General features: G+C 41.3%; 1 protein-coding gene across 5 annotated transcripts in view; it reads left to right on the forward strand.

Annotated features, from left to right (window-relative positions):
• The window catches only part of EFHC2 (EF-hand domain containing 2), a 240,422-nt gene extending 222,445 nt beyond the window's left edge, over window positions 1-17,977 (forward strand). For all 5 annotated transcript variants that reach the window (XM_061410374.1, XM_061410378.1, XM_061410379.1 and 2 more), the window contains one exon: window positions 16,516-17,977. In XM_061410374.1, the coding sequence (XP_061266358.1) occupies window positions 16,516-16,614 (99 nt within the window). In that variant the 3' untranslated portion in view covers window positions 16,615-17,977. The remainder of the gene's footprint in view (window positions 1-16,515) is intronic.
• The last annotated feature ends 55 nt before the right edge of the window (window positions 17,978-18,032 follow it).

The raw sequence follows: 18,032 nt of genomic DNA on the forward strand, positions 1-18,032 counted from the left end.
TATACCACTGAGGTTCTAGCTCGAGACTCACAGCTCTCATAGAGGAGTCGGGGTATGGATTTAATACAGGGGCTATTGACAGAGGAGTGTGTAAGGTCAAGGGAACCAATTTGGGCAGTGAAGTGCTCAGGGCCTAGCTGGAGTGGGAAGCCTTTACCCTCCCTAGGTCTGGAGAAGCAGGGAGGGACTGGTCTTATTGGAGCCCAGTAGAAGTGCTGTAGCAGTGGCAGCAGGTAGGGAGAGAGCAGGGAGAGAGGAAGTAGAATCCATACCCCTATCTCTCACTGCTTCCCATTGGCTGGACCCACCCGGAAGGTAGAGAACAAGGAAGCTCAAGAAGTGGTGTAATCTGCAGAGGTCAGCCTCCCAGGGCAGAGAGCTTGGTGTGAAGGGCAGAAGATGGGTCTTGGGGGACAAATGGAGAAAGAGCCAGCACAGTCTGTTACCAGAGTAAAGACTTGTGCTCTGGTGAGCAAACGTCACAGCCGATGTTTAAGGCCAAGTCGAGACTAACAGCTCCTGAAGCTTGGTCTGCTGGATGTCAGGACTGGTCCCTCTGACTCCAGTAGGACTCACCTATGTGTGATCCTCACATAGTGTCAGCTGATAGAACTGGGGACCAACAACAAAAAAGCAGAATTCTCAGAGAGGACCATGGTAAGTAGCTAGCCCAGCTTTGATTTGGTGAGAACTTTCCCTGTGTGGATGGGTGGAAACTTATTGTCACCCACCAGGGCTGCTGAGTGTGGCCTGTAGCCTGGATTCTCAGGAGCTGCCTTAGCTGGGCCTCTGCCTGGCCCCACCTCAGCCATTGGAGTAATTTAATTCTCACTCCATTGTGTGACTATCTATGGTCTCAGCATGTTGCCTAGAGCTGTCACGGCCTAGAGACCCCAGTTCCATTCTATTGTGCTTGCTCACAGATGGTAACTGTAAAACTGGCAAAAGAGGTCCCACTGTTTAGAGCCTGCCTGGTTAATCTCAGAAGTCACGTTTTAAAAAATAATGCTAAATTGGATCTCATATAAACTTTATAATTCACACTGTGTGACTGGCATCTTATCTTTGGACATTTCTGAGAAAAATTGGATGTGGCTTCTTTTTATGAGCACTGGCATTGCAGAAACATTAGCAATTGGCTCTGAAGTTTTCTATTGTCACGACAGGATGATATATAGCCTTGGTATTGTAGAATAAGGAACAGTAGGGTACACCTTGGTATCTATCTTTGGACACCCGACTTGAAGATCTTTTGGTATTTAGAGGGTGGAATACCCTGTGGCATTTTATTTTCCCAACCGTATTGTGGCAATAAGTATCATTACCAATTTATAAATAGGAAGCTAAGACTCAAAGGCATTCCGAAAGGTCTAGATTATGTAGTCAAGGGCTAGTGCCAACTCTTTAAGCAAAGTTATGTCTAATATTTCAGGTTGAATTTGACAGTTGAAATAAAAGATTATTAACCTTTCTCATTGATCTTACCTGGTGTTGCAGATGGTAAAGAATCCGCCTGCAATGCAGGAGACCCAGGTTCAATCCCTGGGTCGGGAAGATCCCCTGGAGAAGGGAACAGATACCCACTCCAGTATTCTTGCCCAGAGAATCCCCATGGACAGAAGAGAAGAGCTTGGTGGGTGCAGTCCATGGGGTCACAAAGAGTCAGACATGATTGAGCAGCTAACACTTTCAGTCATTCTCATTAGATTTGAAAAATACCTGGTAAACACATACTGATTACGTAACACAAAGCAATGACCTAGTAGGGAACAATACTGCCAGAATCCACTGTCATTTAAAAGGTTTGGTGATGTCTACTTGAATTGTATAAATAAGCTTATCACTAAAACTAAAAAAATTCATGTCTCCTTGAAAACTTTACTTGCCCTGTAATGCAATTTCAAGGAAAGGTTTTCTTGTTTAAAAGTAACAACTTTTAGCTATACTCACACAGTTGAAAACTCTACTGGAGCTTGGTGTAGGGCAAAGAAATGCAGTTGTGAAATATTGGCATTATAGTAAAGACAGAAATGGATAGAAACATAAACAGTTCTCCTGGTTTTATATATGAGATTTTCCTTATGTCATCAGAATGCTCTTGATTATCTTAGCAAGTATTTGCAAAATTTCTTCCTCAAATTAATTTCAATTTAATTTACTGAAATTTAATTGTTTTTATGATTTCTGTCAACTTAATTTGATTATTTCCGAGGTCATGTCAACCTAGTAGAAGAAAGAAAATCCAAGAAAGCAGCAATTTCAGTTCATACAGCACTGGATTTTTCTACAAATTCATAGATAAAAAGCATCCTTTTTTTTTTTTTTTATTGAGCGAAGGGGGAGTAATAGAGTGAAATCACTAACATGACTCTAGCAGCCTTACATTTGGGAGGAATAAAAATAACCTTGTTTCAGTGAAGCGTGGAATTTAATTGGCTCCTGATCTTTTTCCCGTATGCATCTGGTGGCCAGTACTACAGTAGAAAATTTTAAGCTAGAAGGAGACATAATCCAATTAAATTTCCTTTTAAAAATGTCAAAGCAAATAAATCCAGGGCCTATGAGCTCACACACAGCTTTGCTGTTCTCACTGGGCAGCTGCTGTTTACTGGGTTTCTATCCAGTGCCATCTTTGCTTCCCATTTCAAGGATATGTGGTTTTACAGATTGGCAGCTATGTTTTTTTTTCACCATTGATGAACAAGTAATTTATTGCCAACTTCTCTGACATCTTAAGTAGCTCCAGTGACAGCCAGATTGAAAGATGTCATGGGGCTGTCTTGCAGACAATGATTTCCAGCCATTTTAGAGTCATGATTTTGTATTACTGTTGAATTTCACTCTGCATCTCGTAGTTCTTCCTTCTTCCAGAAAATGCTATGTGGCACATACTGTTTACGCTCCAGATTACACTGAATTTTGCTTTGAGATTTAGGTACTGTCTCTAGAGTCATCTGGCAGTCACACTGGAGACTCTGGATCCATCCACAGTTTGTCAAGAAGTTGCTTTGTTCCAAGCTGTTCCGGGACTTTCATAGACATTCTATTAATTTTGATAAATACAAAATTGCATACTATCTTTGTTTGACTTCCTCTGGAAGCTGACTCAGAGACAACAGATTTGCGTGTAAATAGTTTTTTGGACAAAGTGAAGGGAATGCTAGCAAGGGAGCGGGGAAGTGAGAAATGGAAGAGCAGAAATATAAAGCATATTATCAAACCAGTAAAAATGGGAATGACTGGGACTTAATGTCTGTGGGAAACACAGGGATCCAGTAACCTGATATGTACATCAGGGTTATCCCCTCCATCAACTCCTGTCAGTCATCGTTTGACAGCTGCTGCTGAAGTGGGGGGAAATAATGAATTCCCAGGCACTTGTGGCACATCACGTGTGCGTGCAAGTCACTGCAATCCTGTCCAACTCTTTGTGACCCCATGGACTGTAGCCCGCCAGGCTCCTCTATCCATGGGATTCTTTAGGCAAGAATACTGGAGTGGGTTGCTGTACCCTCCCTTCAGGGGATCTTCCCAACCCAGGGATCAAACCCACATCTCTTGTGTCTCCTGCATTGACAAGAGGGTTCTTTACCACTAGCACCACCTGGGAAGTCCCCGTGGCATGTCACAGGGACAACCAAAGCAGGCCCCAGAGGCCAAAGGGGAGCTCTCGGGCAGAGGAAGGCAGGTGCTGATGGCTGGAGGTTAGGTTGGTGTGCACCAAAGTTGAAAGGGGGAGAGGAACAGGAGGGATAATGGCAGAACATCTGATACATACAGGTATTTAAGATTCTGATCCTGCACCTTTAGGGAGGCTGTTTTACAGAAACACAAGCAGGCTTATCCTCATCCAGAATAGGAGGGATTGACTGCTGCACATGAACTGTCCTGTTGTAAAATCACCATGCAGTTATTTCCACTTAAAACTTGTGTGGTGCTGGGAAACAATATAATCTGAAGTTTTCTTCGAATTTTATAGCGTGGGATGAATAGAAGGTCAGTGAGGACAAAGAATATTTTTAACTCACTGCCCAGTCATAAATATTATGTAATGATTGGAACATTTGCAGATTTATTAGAACAATTAGGCAATGGTAGTGAGGGGATTTCTCATGTTACCAAGTGAAAGAAAATGAAGTCACTCAGTCATGTCTGACTCTTTGCGACCCCATGGACTGTATAGCCTACCAGGCTCCTCCATCCATGGGATTTTCCAAGAGTACTGGAGTGGGTTACCATGTTACCAAAGACCTCTAAAAGAGATTGGCCACGTGATTCCTTTCAGTTCAGTTCAGCTGCTCAGTCGTGTGCAACTCTTTGCGACCCCATGGACTGCAGCACACCAGGCTTCCCTGTCCATCATGACTCCCAGAGCTTACTCAACCCCTGTCCCTAGAGTCGGTGATGTCATCCAACCATCTCATCCTCTGTCATTCCCATCTCCTCCTGCCTTCAATCTTTCCCAGCATCAGGGTCTTTTCCAGTGAGTCAGTTCTTCGCATCAAGTGGCCAAAGTACTGGCATTTCAGCTTGAACATTAGTCCCTTTGGTGAATATTCAGGACTGATTTCCTTTACAACTGACTGGTTGGATCTCCTTGCTGTCCAAGGGATTCTCAAGAGTCTTCTTCAACACCACAGTTCAAAAGCATCAATTCTTCATCGCTCAGCTTTGTTTATAGTCTAGCTCTCACATCCATAATGACTACTGGAAAAACCATAGCTTTGACTACACAGACTTTTGTTGGCAAAGTAATATCTTTGCTTTTTAATATACTGTCTAGGTTGGTCATAGCTTTTCTTCCAAGGAGCAAGCATCTTTTAATTTCATGGCTGTACTCACCATCTGCAGTGATTTTGGATCCCCAGAAATAAAGTCTGTCACTGTTTCCACTGTTTCCCCATCTATTTGCCATGAAGTGATGGGACCGGATGCCATGATCTTAGTTTTCTGAATGTTGAGTTTTAAGCCAACTTTTTCACTCCCCTCTTTCACTTTCATCAAGAGGCTCTTTAGTTCTTCTTAGCTTTCTGCCATAAGGATAGTGTCACCTGCATATCTGAGGTTATTGATATTTTTCCCGGAAATCTTGACTCTAGCTTGTGCTTCATTCAGCCTGGCACTTCAAAAGATGTACTCTGCATATGCAGGTCAAGAAGCAGCAGTTAGAACTGGACATGGAGCAACAGACTGGTTCCAAATCAGGAAAGGAGTACATCAAGGCTGTATATTGTCACCCTGCTTATTTAACTTATATGCAGAGTGATTCCTTTAGGTGGACCCAATTACAGACAAAATTATGAAGAAGATACCTTTGCCCTCTACTTTATTAATGCCCCATTCCCCTGAATTTCTTAAATCTTATGTCCTGCTTCCTTCATCTTTTGGATCCTAACTTGATTACTGTTAGTCCATTTAAGCTAGTACTGTGAACATCTGTCTGAAATTGGGGGTTAGTTGCAATTCTGGTACCAATTCCAATGTGTGTTTTCCCCCATAGCAAGCAGTTCTTAGCAACAGCTGAGTCTCCTACAGGTCAGCTCAATTCTAATACTGTCTACCTGGAGATAGTATCAGATCCCACAGGCTAAGGGCTCAGTCCTACAGGACTACCTCTCTTCCTTCAGATGTCATTCACAAGTCCAAGTTGTCACCTGTGCTTCCGAACAAAGGCCTGTGGATTGGAGGTTCCCATGTCCTCCTCCTTAAGTGAAGTCACTCAGTTGTGTCCGACTCTGCAATTCCATGGGTGTAGCCTACCAGGCTTCTCCATCAATGGGATTTCCCAGGCAAGAATACTGGAGTGGGTTGCCATTTCTTTCTCCAGGGGATCTTCCCAACCCAGGGATCGAACCCAGGTCTCCTGCATTGTAGACAGATGCTTTACCATCTGAGCCATACTTGACTCGTTGTCCTCCTCCTTGGGTTTGAGTAATTTGCTTGAGCTGCTCACATAACTCAGAAAAAACAACTTACTTACTAGATAACCTCATGTACGGATGTGAGTTGGACTGTGAAGAAAGCTGAGTGCTGAAGAATTGATGCTTTGAACTGTGGTGTTGGAGAAGACTCTTGAGAGTCCCTTAGACTGTAAGGAGGTCCAACCAGTCCATCCTAAAGGAGATCAGTCCTGGGTGTTCATTGGAAGGACTGATGCTAAAGCTGAAACTCCAATATTTTGGCCAGCTCATGCAAAGAGTTGACTCATTGGAAAAGACCCTGATGTTGGGAGGGATTGGTGGCAGGAGAAGGGGACGACAGAGGATGAGATGGCTGGATGGCATCACCGACTCAATGGACATGAGTTTGAGTAGACTCTAGGAGTTGGTGATGGACAGGGAGGCCTGGTGTGCTGTGATTCATGGGGTCACAAAGAGTCAGAAACGACTGAGTGACTGAACTGAACTGAACTAATATTCTTCAAAAATCCCTTTTAAGAAAATTACAACATTTTCCAACATATGGTAAAATCAGGGATCTGTTGATTGGTTAACTCTCTCCTTCATGCAGGGTACAAAGAAGAGCCTGATAGATGAAAGAATAGGTATTTAAAAATCAGACTGACTTCAGCTCCAGCCTCAATACTTTGGGAGTTTGCATAAGTGATTTAAAGACTCTGGATGTCAGATTCCTTTCCTGTAATTTGGTATACTATTAATATCCACTGGGAATTATGCTGGGATACACTGACTCGATGGACGTGAGTCTCAGTGAACTCCGGGAGTTGGTGATGGACAGGGAGGCCTGGCGTGCTGAGATTCATTGGGTCGCAAAGAGTCAGACATGACTGAGCGACTGATCTGATCTGATCTGATAGTGTCTAGACCAGCACTGTCCAGTAGCATTTTCTGTAATGATGGAAATGCTCTGTATTTGCATTGTCCAATACAGTGGCCACCAGACTAGTGCAAAATATGGCTAATGTGAATGTGGAACTAGGCTTTTTATTTCAATTAATTAATTTTTTAATATGGCAAATAGTTGGGAAAATAATGGAAACAGACTTTATTTTCTTGGGTTCGAAAATCACTACAGATGGTGACTTGCAGCCATGAAATTAAAAGATGCTTGCTCCTTGGAAGAAAAGCTATGACCAACCTATTCAGCATATTAAAAAGCAGAGATATTACTTTGCCAACAAAGGTCTCTCTAGTCAAAGTTATGGTTTTTCCAGTAGTCATGTATGAATGTGAGAGCTGGACCATACAGAAAGCTGAGTGCCTAAGAATTGATGCTTTTGAACTGTGATGTTGGAGAAGACTCTTGAGAGTTCCTTGGACTGCAAGGAGATCCAACCAGTCCATCCTAAAGGAGATCAGTCCTGAATATTCATTGGAAGGACTGATACTGAAGTTTAGGCTCCAGTACTTTGGCCACCTGATGCAAATAACTGACTCATTGGAAAAGACCCTGATGCTGGAAAAGATTGAAGGCGGGAGGAGAAGGGGACGACAGAGGATGAAATGGTCAGATGGCATCACCGACTTGATGGACATGAGTTTGAGTAGGCTCCCAGAGTTGATGATGGACAGGAAAGCCTGACGTGCTGCAATCCATGGGGTCGCAAAGAGTCAGACACGACTGAGCAGCTGAACTGAACTGAACTGAACTGAACCTGTTTATTATGAAAGGATATAAATCAGGAATGGCTTCCCGGGTAGCTCAGTGGTAAAGAATATGCCTGCAATGCAGGAGACTCGGGTTCAATCCCTGGGTTGGGAAAATCCCCTGGAGAAGTAAATGGCAACCCACTCCAGTGTTCTTGCCTGGGAAATCCTGTGGACAGAGGAGCCTGGTGGGCTACAGTCCATAGGGTCTCAAACAGTTGGACACGACTGAAGCAACTAAACATCATAAGTCAGGAACAGGTAGATGGAAGAAACAGGCGTGAAGCACAGTGTGGGGCAAGGGCGCAGAGTTTCCATTCAACTCTGGGCTCAACTACTCTCCCCACACCTCTACATGTTCACCAACCTGGAAACTCTCCAAACCCTGTACATTTGGTGTTTTATGGAGGTTTCATTAAAAAGGCATGATTGAGTAAATCATTGGCTGTTGGTGAATGAAGTCACTTTTCAGCCCCTTGCCCCCACCCTAGAGGTATGGGGTGGGGAGTGGAGGTGGGGCACTGAAAGTTCCAACCTTCTAATCATGTGGCTGGCTCCTTTGGCAACCAGCCCCCATCATTAAGGTGCTTTTCAAAAATGTCACATTAACATAAGAAACGAGACCCTATGACTGTCATCACTTAGGACATTCCAAGAGTTTTAAGCTAGTGGAGGTGATAGAATTCCAGTTGAGCTATTTCAAATCCTAAAAGATGATGCTGTTAAAGTGCTGCACTCAATATACCAGGAAGTTTGGAAAACTCAGCAGTGGCTTCAGGACTGGAAAAAGTCAGTTTTCATTCCAGTCCCAAAGAAAGGCCGTGCCAAAGAATGTTCAAACTACCGCACAACTGCACTCATCTCACACACTTGCAAAGTAATGCTCAAAATCCTCCAAGCCAGCCTTCAGTAGCATGTGAACTGTGAAATTCCAGATGTTCAAGCTGGTTTTAGAAAAGGCAGAGGAACCAGAGATCAAATTGCCAACATCCGTTGGATCATCGAAAAAACAAAAGAGTTCCAGAAAAACATCTACTTCTGCTTTATTGACTATGCCAAAGCCTTTGACTGTGTGGATCACAACAAACTGTGGGAAATTCTTAAAGAGGTAAGAACACCAGACCACATCACCTGCCTCCTGAGAAATCTGTATGCAGGTCAAGAAGCAACAGTTAGAACTGGACATGGAACAACAGACTGGTTCCAAATTGGGAAAGGAGTACATCAAGGCTGTATATCATCACCTTGCTTATTTAACTTATATGCAGAGTACAGCATGAGAAATGCTGGGCTGGATGAAGCACAAGCTGGAATCAAGATTGTTGGGAGAAATATCAATAACCTCAGATATGCAGATGACACCACGCTTATGGCAGAAAGCTAAGAAGAACTAAAGAGCCTCTTGATGAAAGTGAAAGAGGAGAGTGAAAAAGTTGGCTTAAAACTCAACATTCAGAAAAATAAGATCATGGCATCTGGTCCCATCACTTCATGGCAAATAGATGGGGAAACAGTGGAAACAGTGACAGACTTTATTTTCTTGGGCTCCAAAATCCCTGCAGATGGTGACTGCAGCCATGAAATTAAAACTCTTGCTCCTTGGAAGAAAAGTTATGACCAACCTAGACAGCATATTAAAAAGCAGAGACATTACTTTGCCAACGAAAGTCCATCTAGTCAAAGCTATGCTCTTTCCAGTAGTCATGTATGGATGTGAGAGTTGGACTATAAAGAAAGCTGAGTGCTGAAGAATTGATGCTTTTGAACTGTGGTGTTGGAGAAGACTCTTGAGAGTCCCTTGAACTGCAAGGAGATCCAACCATTCCATCCTAAAGGAAATCAGTGAATATTCACTGGAAGGACTGATGCTGAAGCTGAAATGCCAATACTTTGGCCACTTGATGTGAAGAACGGACTCATTTAAAAAGACCGTGCTGCTGGGAATGATTGAAGGCCGGAGGAGAAGGGCATGACAGAGGATGAGATGGTTGGATGGCATCACTGACTTGGTGGACATGAGTTTGAATAAGCTCCGTGAGTTGGTGATAGACAGGGAGGCCTGGTGTGCTGCAGTCCATGGGGTCGCAAAGAGTTGGACAAGACTGAGTGACTGAACTGAAGAGTTTTAAGAGCTCTGTGCCAGAAATGGGGACAAAGCCAAATATACATTTCTTACTATAAATCACCAGATCATATTGCCAATGTATAAATATTAGGTTCCTCAGGCACTACAAACTCAGATATTTAGGCAGAAAACATCATTTCCATCTAGAACCTGGAGAAAAGTGACAAAGGGAAATAAACTTGAGGGAAGTGGTATTGATTTTAGAGAAAGGGCATAGCGGAGCTGGAGCTGTCAGGAAAGCATTGTGTGAGCCACAGGATTTAAAGTGGTCAGAATTAAAAGAAATGGACTATTGTTGTTGGGGGTGGGAAATCATTTCCTCCCACCCTTCTAGGTTCTTTTGGCTGGTTTAATAGTTAAAAAATGAGTTTAAGATGGATTAACAGGAGAAAGAAAAATTGCTTATATATGGGGAATCCATATATAAGAGATTCCAAAGACAGGTAAAATGAGTTATAGATGTCATTCTTGACTAAAGGACCGAGGAGAAGGGGTTAGGGGTCTGGGACTGCAAAAGGAAAGGGAAGGAAGCAATTCCCAGGAAGACGAAAAGAGCAAATGTTTGGTAAAGAAATCTTTTCTGGGCCATGCAGAAACAATGGAACACAGAAATTTGAATAAGCAGACTTTGCTCAGTTCCTCCCTGTCTACTTCACATGTAGTTATCTACTCTCTTGGAACAAACCCTTTATCTAAATTCTTTTAGGCAGTTAAGGGGGAGGTAAAAGCTCTTCCTGAGTCTTTTGTTTCTTGAAAATAATCAACTTAAAATAATCCTCATGCCAGAGAGGCACATTTTGGGGTGGCAGATTTTGCTCCCATATATTATTTTTTCATCTTAAATTGTCCTTAACTTCAAATCTCAGGGCATTTTCCTTGAGTTTCGTTTATCCAGGTTTGGCTTTTTGCTAATAAATTTCTCATCTCCAAACTCTTGAGTTATCATTATTCCAATACAAGTTCTTCTCTTTCTTTTTCTCTTGTTGTTAGGATTTAAATCATGATTTTTTGCTCAAAAATCAAACAAAAATTAAACCAAACAGTTCAAAAATTTTGCTGCCAAATAAAGAATGAAGATCTTCTAATACTGACCTGTTTCATGAGAGAAGATAATTTCATTGTAATGTTATATGTTATATAATGTGTTTCTTTTTTGTATTGAAAACTTCTGTTTAAAAAAAAACCTATCAGGAAATAGTGATTGTGAATGTACATATTTGTACAATGTTCTTCTATAACATGGTAAAATTAAGAAATACAGTCAGCTCTCCATATCCACAGATTCACCCAACCATGGATCAACAGTATTTCGGAAAAAAAGATCTGGAGAATTCCAAATAGCAAAGCTTAAATCTGCCACACACCAACTATTTGCATAGTGTTTACATTGTATTTACAGCTATTTCCATGACATTTACATAGTATTAGGTATTTTAAGTAATCTAGAGATGATTTAAAATAAACAGGAGGATATGCATAGATTATATGTGAATACTCCACCATTTTATGTAAGGGACGTGAGCATCCTTAGATTTTAGTATCTGCAGGAGATCCTAGAGCCAAGATACTGAGGAACTACTCTATTACTTAAGAGTGAAAATTGCTTAAAGTCTTATAATGAAATTTTTGAGGACATGTTGAATAGTTGAATTGAATGACTTGATCTTAGCCTTCATTGATTAAAAAGATATATATACACATACACACATATAAAATACACACACATTTTGTATATGCACATTCAGACACACAGTGATTTACTACTTTAGGGCATAGGAAAGACATTTCTTGAAGTTCCATGTAGTATGAATTACACAGAATACACCCTAGGAGTTGATTTAGCCATCATCCATCTGAATAGTCATTTCCTTCTTTACACAGCTGGTTGGGTAGTCTGGGCTCAACCTACAGCATCCAACAGGAGACATCCTTGAAAGAGAAGTATAGTGTCCCTTCAAGAATCACAGCTTTTTCTACTTAATTATTCTTGTTGAAAATGATGGGACTAAATGTAGCCATGTAGGATGAGAGCCAGCTGCTTCTGAACAGGCCCGCTCCTTCCCTAGGATTTGGGGGATAGCCCAGCAGATAAGCAGAGCTCTGGAGCCCTCAGACTGGGGTTACGGTCCAGACTCCTCCACTTACTGGCAGTTTGACTTTAGACAAGCTACTTAACCCTTCTCTTGCCTCAGTTTCCTTTTCTGTAGGTGAGTATCATAATAATACCTACCTCTTAGGGTTTTCTGCTGTTTTTCAGTTCAGTTCAGTTCAGTTCAGTCACTCAGTCATGTCCAACTCTGCAACACCATGGACTGCAGCATGCCAAGCTTCCCTGTCTGTCACAAACTCCCAGAGTTTACTCAGACTCATGTCCATTGAGTCAGTGATGCCATCCAACCATCTCATCCTCTGTTGTCCCCTTCTCCTCCCGCCTTCAATCATTCCCAGCATCACGGTCTTTTTAAATGAGTCCGTTCTTCACATCAAGTGGCCAAAGTATTGGCATTTCAGTTTCAGCATCAGTCCTTCCAATGAATATTCAGGACTGATTTCCTTTAGGATGGAATGGTTGGATCTCCTTGCAGTTCAAGGGACTCTCAAGAGTCTTCTCCAACACCACAGTTCAAAAGCATCAATTCTTCAGCACTCAGCTTTCTTTATAGTCCAACTCTCACATCCATACGTGACTACTGGAAAGAGCATAGCTTTGACTAGACAGACTTTTGTTGGCAAAGTAATGTCTCTGCTTTTTAATATGCTGTCTAGGTTGGTCATAACTTTTCTTCCAAGGAGCAAGAGTTTTAATTTCATGGCTGCAGTCACCATCTGCAGGGATTTTGGAGCCCAAGAAAATAAAGTCTGTCACTGTTTCCACTGTTTCCCCATCTATTTGCCATGAAGTGATGGGACCAGATGCCATGATCTTAGTTTTCTGAATGTTGAGTTTTAAGCCAACTTTTTCACTCTCCTCTTTCACTTTCATCAAGAGGCTCTTTAGTTCTTTTTAGCTTTCTGCCATAAGGATAGTGTCATCTGCATATCTGAGGTTATTGATATTTCTCCCAACAATCTTGATTCCAGCTTGTGCTTCATCCAGCCCAGCATTCTCATGCTGTACTCTGCATATAAGTTAAATAAGCAAGGTGATGATATACAGCCTTGACGTACTCCTTTCCTGATTTGGAACCAGTCTGTTGTTCCATGTCCAGTTCTAACTGTTGCTTCTTGACCTGCATACAGATTTCTCAGGAGACAGGTGATGTGGTCTGGTGTTCTTACCTCTTTAAGAATATCCCACAGTTTGTTGTGATCCACACAGTCAAAGGCTTTGGCATAGTCAATAAAGCAGAAGTAGATGTTTTTCTGGAACTCTTTTGTTTTTTCGATGATCCAACGGATGTTGGCAATTTGATTTCTGGTGCCTTTTCTAAATTCAGGTGTTGACTTAAAATCAGATAGATTGCTGGATACTTCTCCAGCGAAGATGAATTTATTTGCAATCATCAGAGAATTGCCATGGGGCCCCAAAGAGTCAGACACGACTTGGCGATTAAACAACAACAGGAAGAGAAGTGCATTTTGGGGGTCTGCAGCCATGGTAAGCCATGTACAAGTTCCTTCATGGGAAGGGAAGGAGAACACTTGAGAGGAAAAGGAAATTGGAAAAGTGGTAGCAAACAAAGGGTCCATGTCTTTTCATTGGCTGTGTCCTTACCAGCAAAGAAGAGGAGTTGCTCCTTTTCTCTTGTGTTCTGCTTATAATGAAGGGCATGGAGGCTTCCCCTTCTGGTCTCCTGACTCTATTTAACTGAAGTTTCTGTTTTAATTTTTTAAGCTGCAGCAATTAAATAGCTCAGTATATCACTTAAAAGAATAGCTGTCATATAGTGAATAACCAGTAAATTTATAATCATTGTCATCATCAATCATCTCTTAAACTAAGAATTTATGCTTCAGTTAGAGATGCCAGTTCCTGATGCTCTTTGGATTTTGATTCTACATCATCATTATTAATTATCACACTTTTACATATAACCCATATTTCAGTGACTTCCACCTCTGTGCCCATTTCTGGAGTTTAGGTCTGTGCTATACAGAACCCTGTTTCCAGATATTTACCAGAATCTTTACCTTGCTGTCTTAGGGGTACCTCAAATTAAAATGTCCCAAACTGAGCTTAGTTTCTCCCCATGATCATTATTTCCCAGTTAAAAATGTTTAAAACTTATCTTCTTTGTGCTTTTTCATTTTCTTTACCATGTTGCCCCCACCACCACCACATCACTCAATTCTTGTCTACCCAAAACCTCAGAATGTGAACTTATTTGGAAATGGAATCTTTGCAGATACAATTAAAACACCTACTAAAAGTTAAAATGAGCTCATACTGGATTAGAGTGGCCCCTAAATCCAGTAATTGTTGTCATAAGAAGGCTATGTGATGACAGAGACACACACAGACACACGGAGAACAAGATAGAGGCAGAGAATGGAGTGATGTATCTACAAGCCAAGGAACTCAAGGGATAGCCATCAACTCCCAGAAGCTAGGAGAGGGGCATGGGACAGTCTCCCTTAGAGTGTCCAGGAAGAACCAGCCCTGACAGCACCTGGATTTTGGACATCTGGTCTCTTCACGGTGACAGAATGCATTTTGTGGCTTTAAGCCTCTCAGTTTGTGGTAATTTGGTACAGAAGCCCTAGGAAACTAATACAGACATCATCAGCTGTTACCAAATTTAGAAGTCTTAGAACCATCCTTATCTGTATTAGTTTATAAGATCACTGAGCATATTGAATTAGGGGGCCTAACCTACTCCAGGATGACTGCATCAAGCTAATTACATCTGCAATTCTGAAATATCAGAGGGTTAGGACTCCAACATGTCTTTTTTGAGGGGACACAATTCAACCTATAACTTGACCTCTTTCTTTTATCACCACTTCCCATCAATCACCTTCCAGGTATTGTATGTTCTACTGCGGCAGAGTCTTTCAGATTTAGTTCTTATTCACCCCAGGCTCAGCTGCACTGGTTATGGCATAGTCATCTCTCCCTAGGATTATTGCAGTAACCTCCAAAGTGATTGTCCTCCTTCCTTTCATTCTTCATACATCCAGTGAGTTACCTAATAAACTTCTAATCCAGTTTCACTGAGATCCACCGTTGACTTTCCCTAGCCATAGCATAAAGCATAAACTAGCACAGAAGGCCTCAAGTTTGGCCCCGCCTTTTCCTTCCAACTGCCTCTCTTCTCGCTTTGTACTGTGTACCCCAGACCAACCAGGATACTCACCCTTTCTTGAAAATAGATTTTTTTTTAGGTCTCCAGGCCTTTGCTTATACTATTCTCTATGCCTGGAATAGCCTTCATCACTTTAATCCCTTGCTTAACTGCTTGCTGCTCAAGACTTCCCTGGTGGCTCAATGGTAAAGAATCTGCCTGCAGTGCAGGAGATGCCGGTCCTTGGATTGGGAAGATCCCCTGGAGATGTAAATGGCAACCCACTCCAGTATTCTTGCCTGGGAAATCCCATGGACAGAGAAGCCTGAAGGGCTACAGTCCATGGGGTCACAAAGAGCTGGACACAACTTAGTAGCTAAACAACACATCAACAAACTGTTCCTCATCCTATAAAGCCCAAGTGAAATATCACTTTCTCAGGTTGCTTCCACATCACATAGAATTATGGAGCCCTTACCTGTATTTCTGTGGTACCTTGTGACTCCAGATACTAATTTGGCACTAGGAAAGATTTAACAGCTCTTATATACAACGATTAACCTTGACAATAGAAAAAGAGGTAGATGTAGTTATGGACTCACCCCCGCCCCACCATTGATAATAATATTAATTAGCCATTGCAGCATAAATAAAAGTATGTGTATATAGATTTATATATACAAGATTTTTGAAATCTCCTTGACATGTTTATTATTACATAATTGCATTTTGTTACAAGCCACCTTAGCCAAATAATTCTTAAACCTCCTTAGAGTGAAGTTGTTTAACAAATATATATACACATATATGTATCACATAATATGTGTGTGTGTGTGTGTGTGTGTGTATGCATGCACGCAGTCAGTCATGTCCAACTCTTTGCGAGTCCATGCACTGTAGCCCAGTAGGCTCCTCTGTCCTTGGAATTTTCCAGGCAAGAATACTGGAGTTGGTTGCCATTTCCTTCTCCGGGGGATCTTCCCCACCCACAGATGGAAGCCAGGTCTTCTGCATTGGCAAATGGATTATTTACCACCGAGCCACCTGGGAAGCCCGTGATGTATCGTGCATGCATGTGTGGGGGCTTTCTCCACCTGTGTGGTTCTGGGACCAGCAGCATCTTGGGCCATGTTCTTCTCATGGTGATGGCAGAGGTACAAAGGCCAAGCCAAACCATTCTAGCACATTAGGGCCTCTGTCTGTGGTATATCTGCTAGGATGACATAGGCCAAAGCCAGTCATGTGGCCAAATTCATGTCAAAGGGAAAAAGGACTCCTTAGGAAACAGGATGCCATAGGAGGTTCGGGAAATTCAGATGGCAAAGAGCACAGTATATATAATTCTAATACAGGGAAGGACAAAGGATCGAGTATAAGAATGCAATCTATTGCAGAGTCCTGATGATCTGAAAGTCAATTAAATGTCTGCTTGGAAAATAAACTACTTAGCCAAGAGCTTATATAAATGACAAGGAACAAACAATTTGATGTTGCATTTATAAAACTGCGGTTTCAAATGTAGTTCTAATTATATCCTTCTTTGTGTTTTTTTTCCCAGAGATGTGAAGATGAGTGGCTTGGAATGCCATCACCTATTCCTGTGAAATACATTTACTATTTAAACCTTTTAAAGGATGTGTTTGGCGTAGATGAGTAGTAACCATGCAGTTTTGGTTAACTTTCTTTGATTTTCTAATTTCCTGCTTTAATTTTTGCCAAGTTTATTTCAGTAGATATAATTCCATTAAACAAAAGAGACAAGGTTCATATTGAATTAAAATCCATATTCCAAAATTAATCTCCTTTTGTCATTTCAGGTTTTCAGAACCTCATATTGCTGATGTACCTGCACTATTAAAAATGCCATTTAAAGAAACATTGAGCATTTTTATTATATGTGTGATTTATTAATACCAAGAATCTTACAGGAATTTTCTATCCAATGTAATTTGATTCATTACAGCACAAAAAGAAAATGTCTTTTGACAGCTATATAAGACAATATAAAATCAAATTATATCAGAACAATAAGTTGTGATTCTATTAAACATTTTTTGAAATCTTTTTGACAGACACTTATTACTTACATAATTAAACTTTGTAGCAACTCACCTTTTCAAAATAATCCTTAAACCTCTGTAGAGTGAAGGTATTTATTTTTTCTGAAATTAACAAAGCTACAAGAAGAAAAAAGACCCCTCCCCTACAACATACAAACACACACACACACACACAATTTGAGAAAGTAAAATATATGCAGTTATTCTTTTTAAACTTACACAATTTAGGATATATTGTTGTTGTTTAGTCACTAAGTTGTATCTGACTCTTTAGCAACCCCACAGACTAGAGCCCACAAAGCTCTTCTATCCATGGGATTTCCCAGGCAAGAATACTGGAGTGGGTTGATGCATGTGTATGTAATTATAGTATGACCAAAACTGTATTATGTCTGAAGTATTTAAGGATGTGAATGTTGAGGACCCTGAGAGGTTTTTTTTGGTTCATTATGTACACATACATAACCACCCAGAAGTTTTAATATTCTAAGACTGTAACATGTTTCCCTTTTGTTTTTCTCTAGTTCTCTTTTTCTTCTAGGACTATACATTATGAGTCTCAGCAGAACTTTTGTCATGTAGTATACATTTGATTACACCTCATAATCACAGACCTCTTGGAATTCACTGTGAGAAGTTTGTCTCAATCTACCCCGTTCTTCAGTGTTGGGTGCTGAGTATCATAAAACCAGTTGCCTGGTGTTTTTAGAGATGATGGAAGCCTGTGGAGAAGGGTCTCTCACACTGACCCAGGGACTGCTCTGAGAGGAGGAAGAGGAACTGACGGCATCTCAAGGGCCCCTTCTATCTTCTTATTCTTTCACTCTACGTTTGCAGTGTTTTGCCTAGAAATGAGCTGGCTTCTTGACACTCAGATGTGCCACTTTGCTCGACAACAATGACTGCTTCATTTTTAAAATTTGAAGTTCATCAGTAAACCATTTCTATATATAAACCTAGGATAGTTCTCCATGTGCCATTGTTAAAATAGATCTCATAGGATTTTCCAATAAAC

This window comes from Bos javanicus, chromosome X, assembly GCF_032452875.1.
Source record: "Bos javanicus breed banteng chromosome X, ARS-OSU_banteng_1.0, whole genome shotgun sequence".
Classification (NCBI taxonomy): Eukaryota; Metazoa; Chordata; class Mammalia; order Artiodactyla; family Bovidae; genus Bos; species Bos javanicus.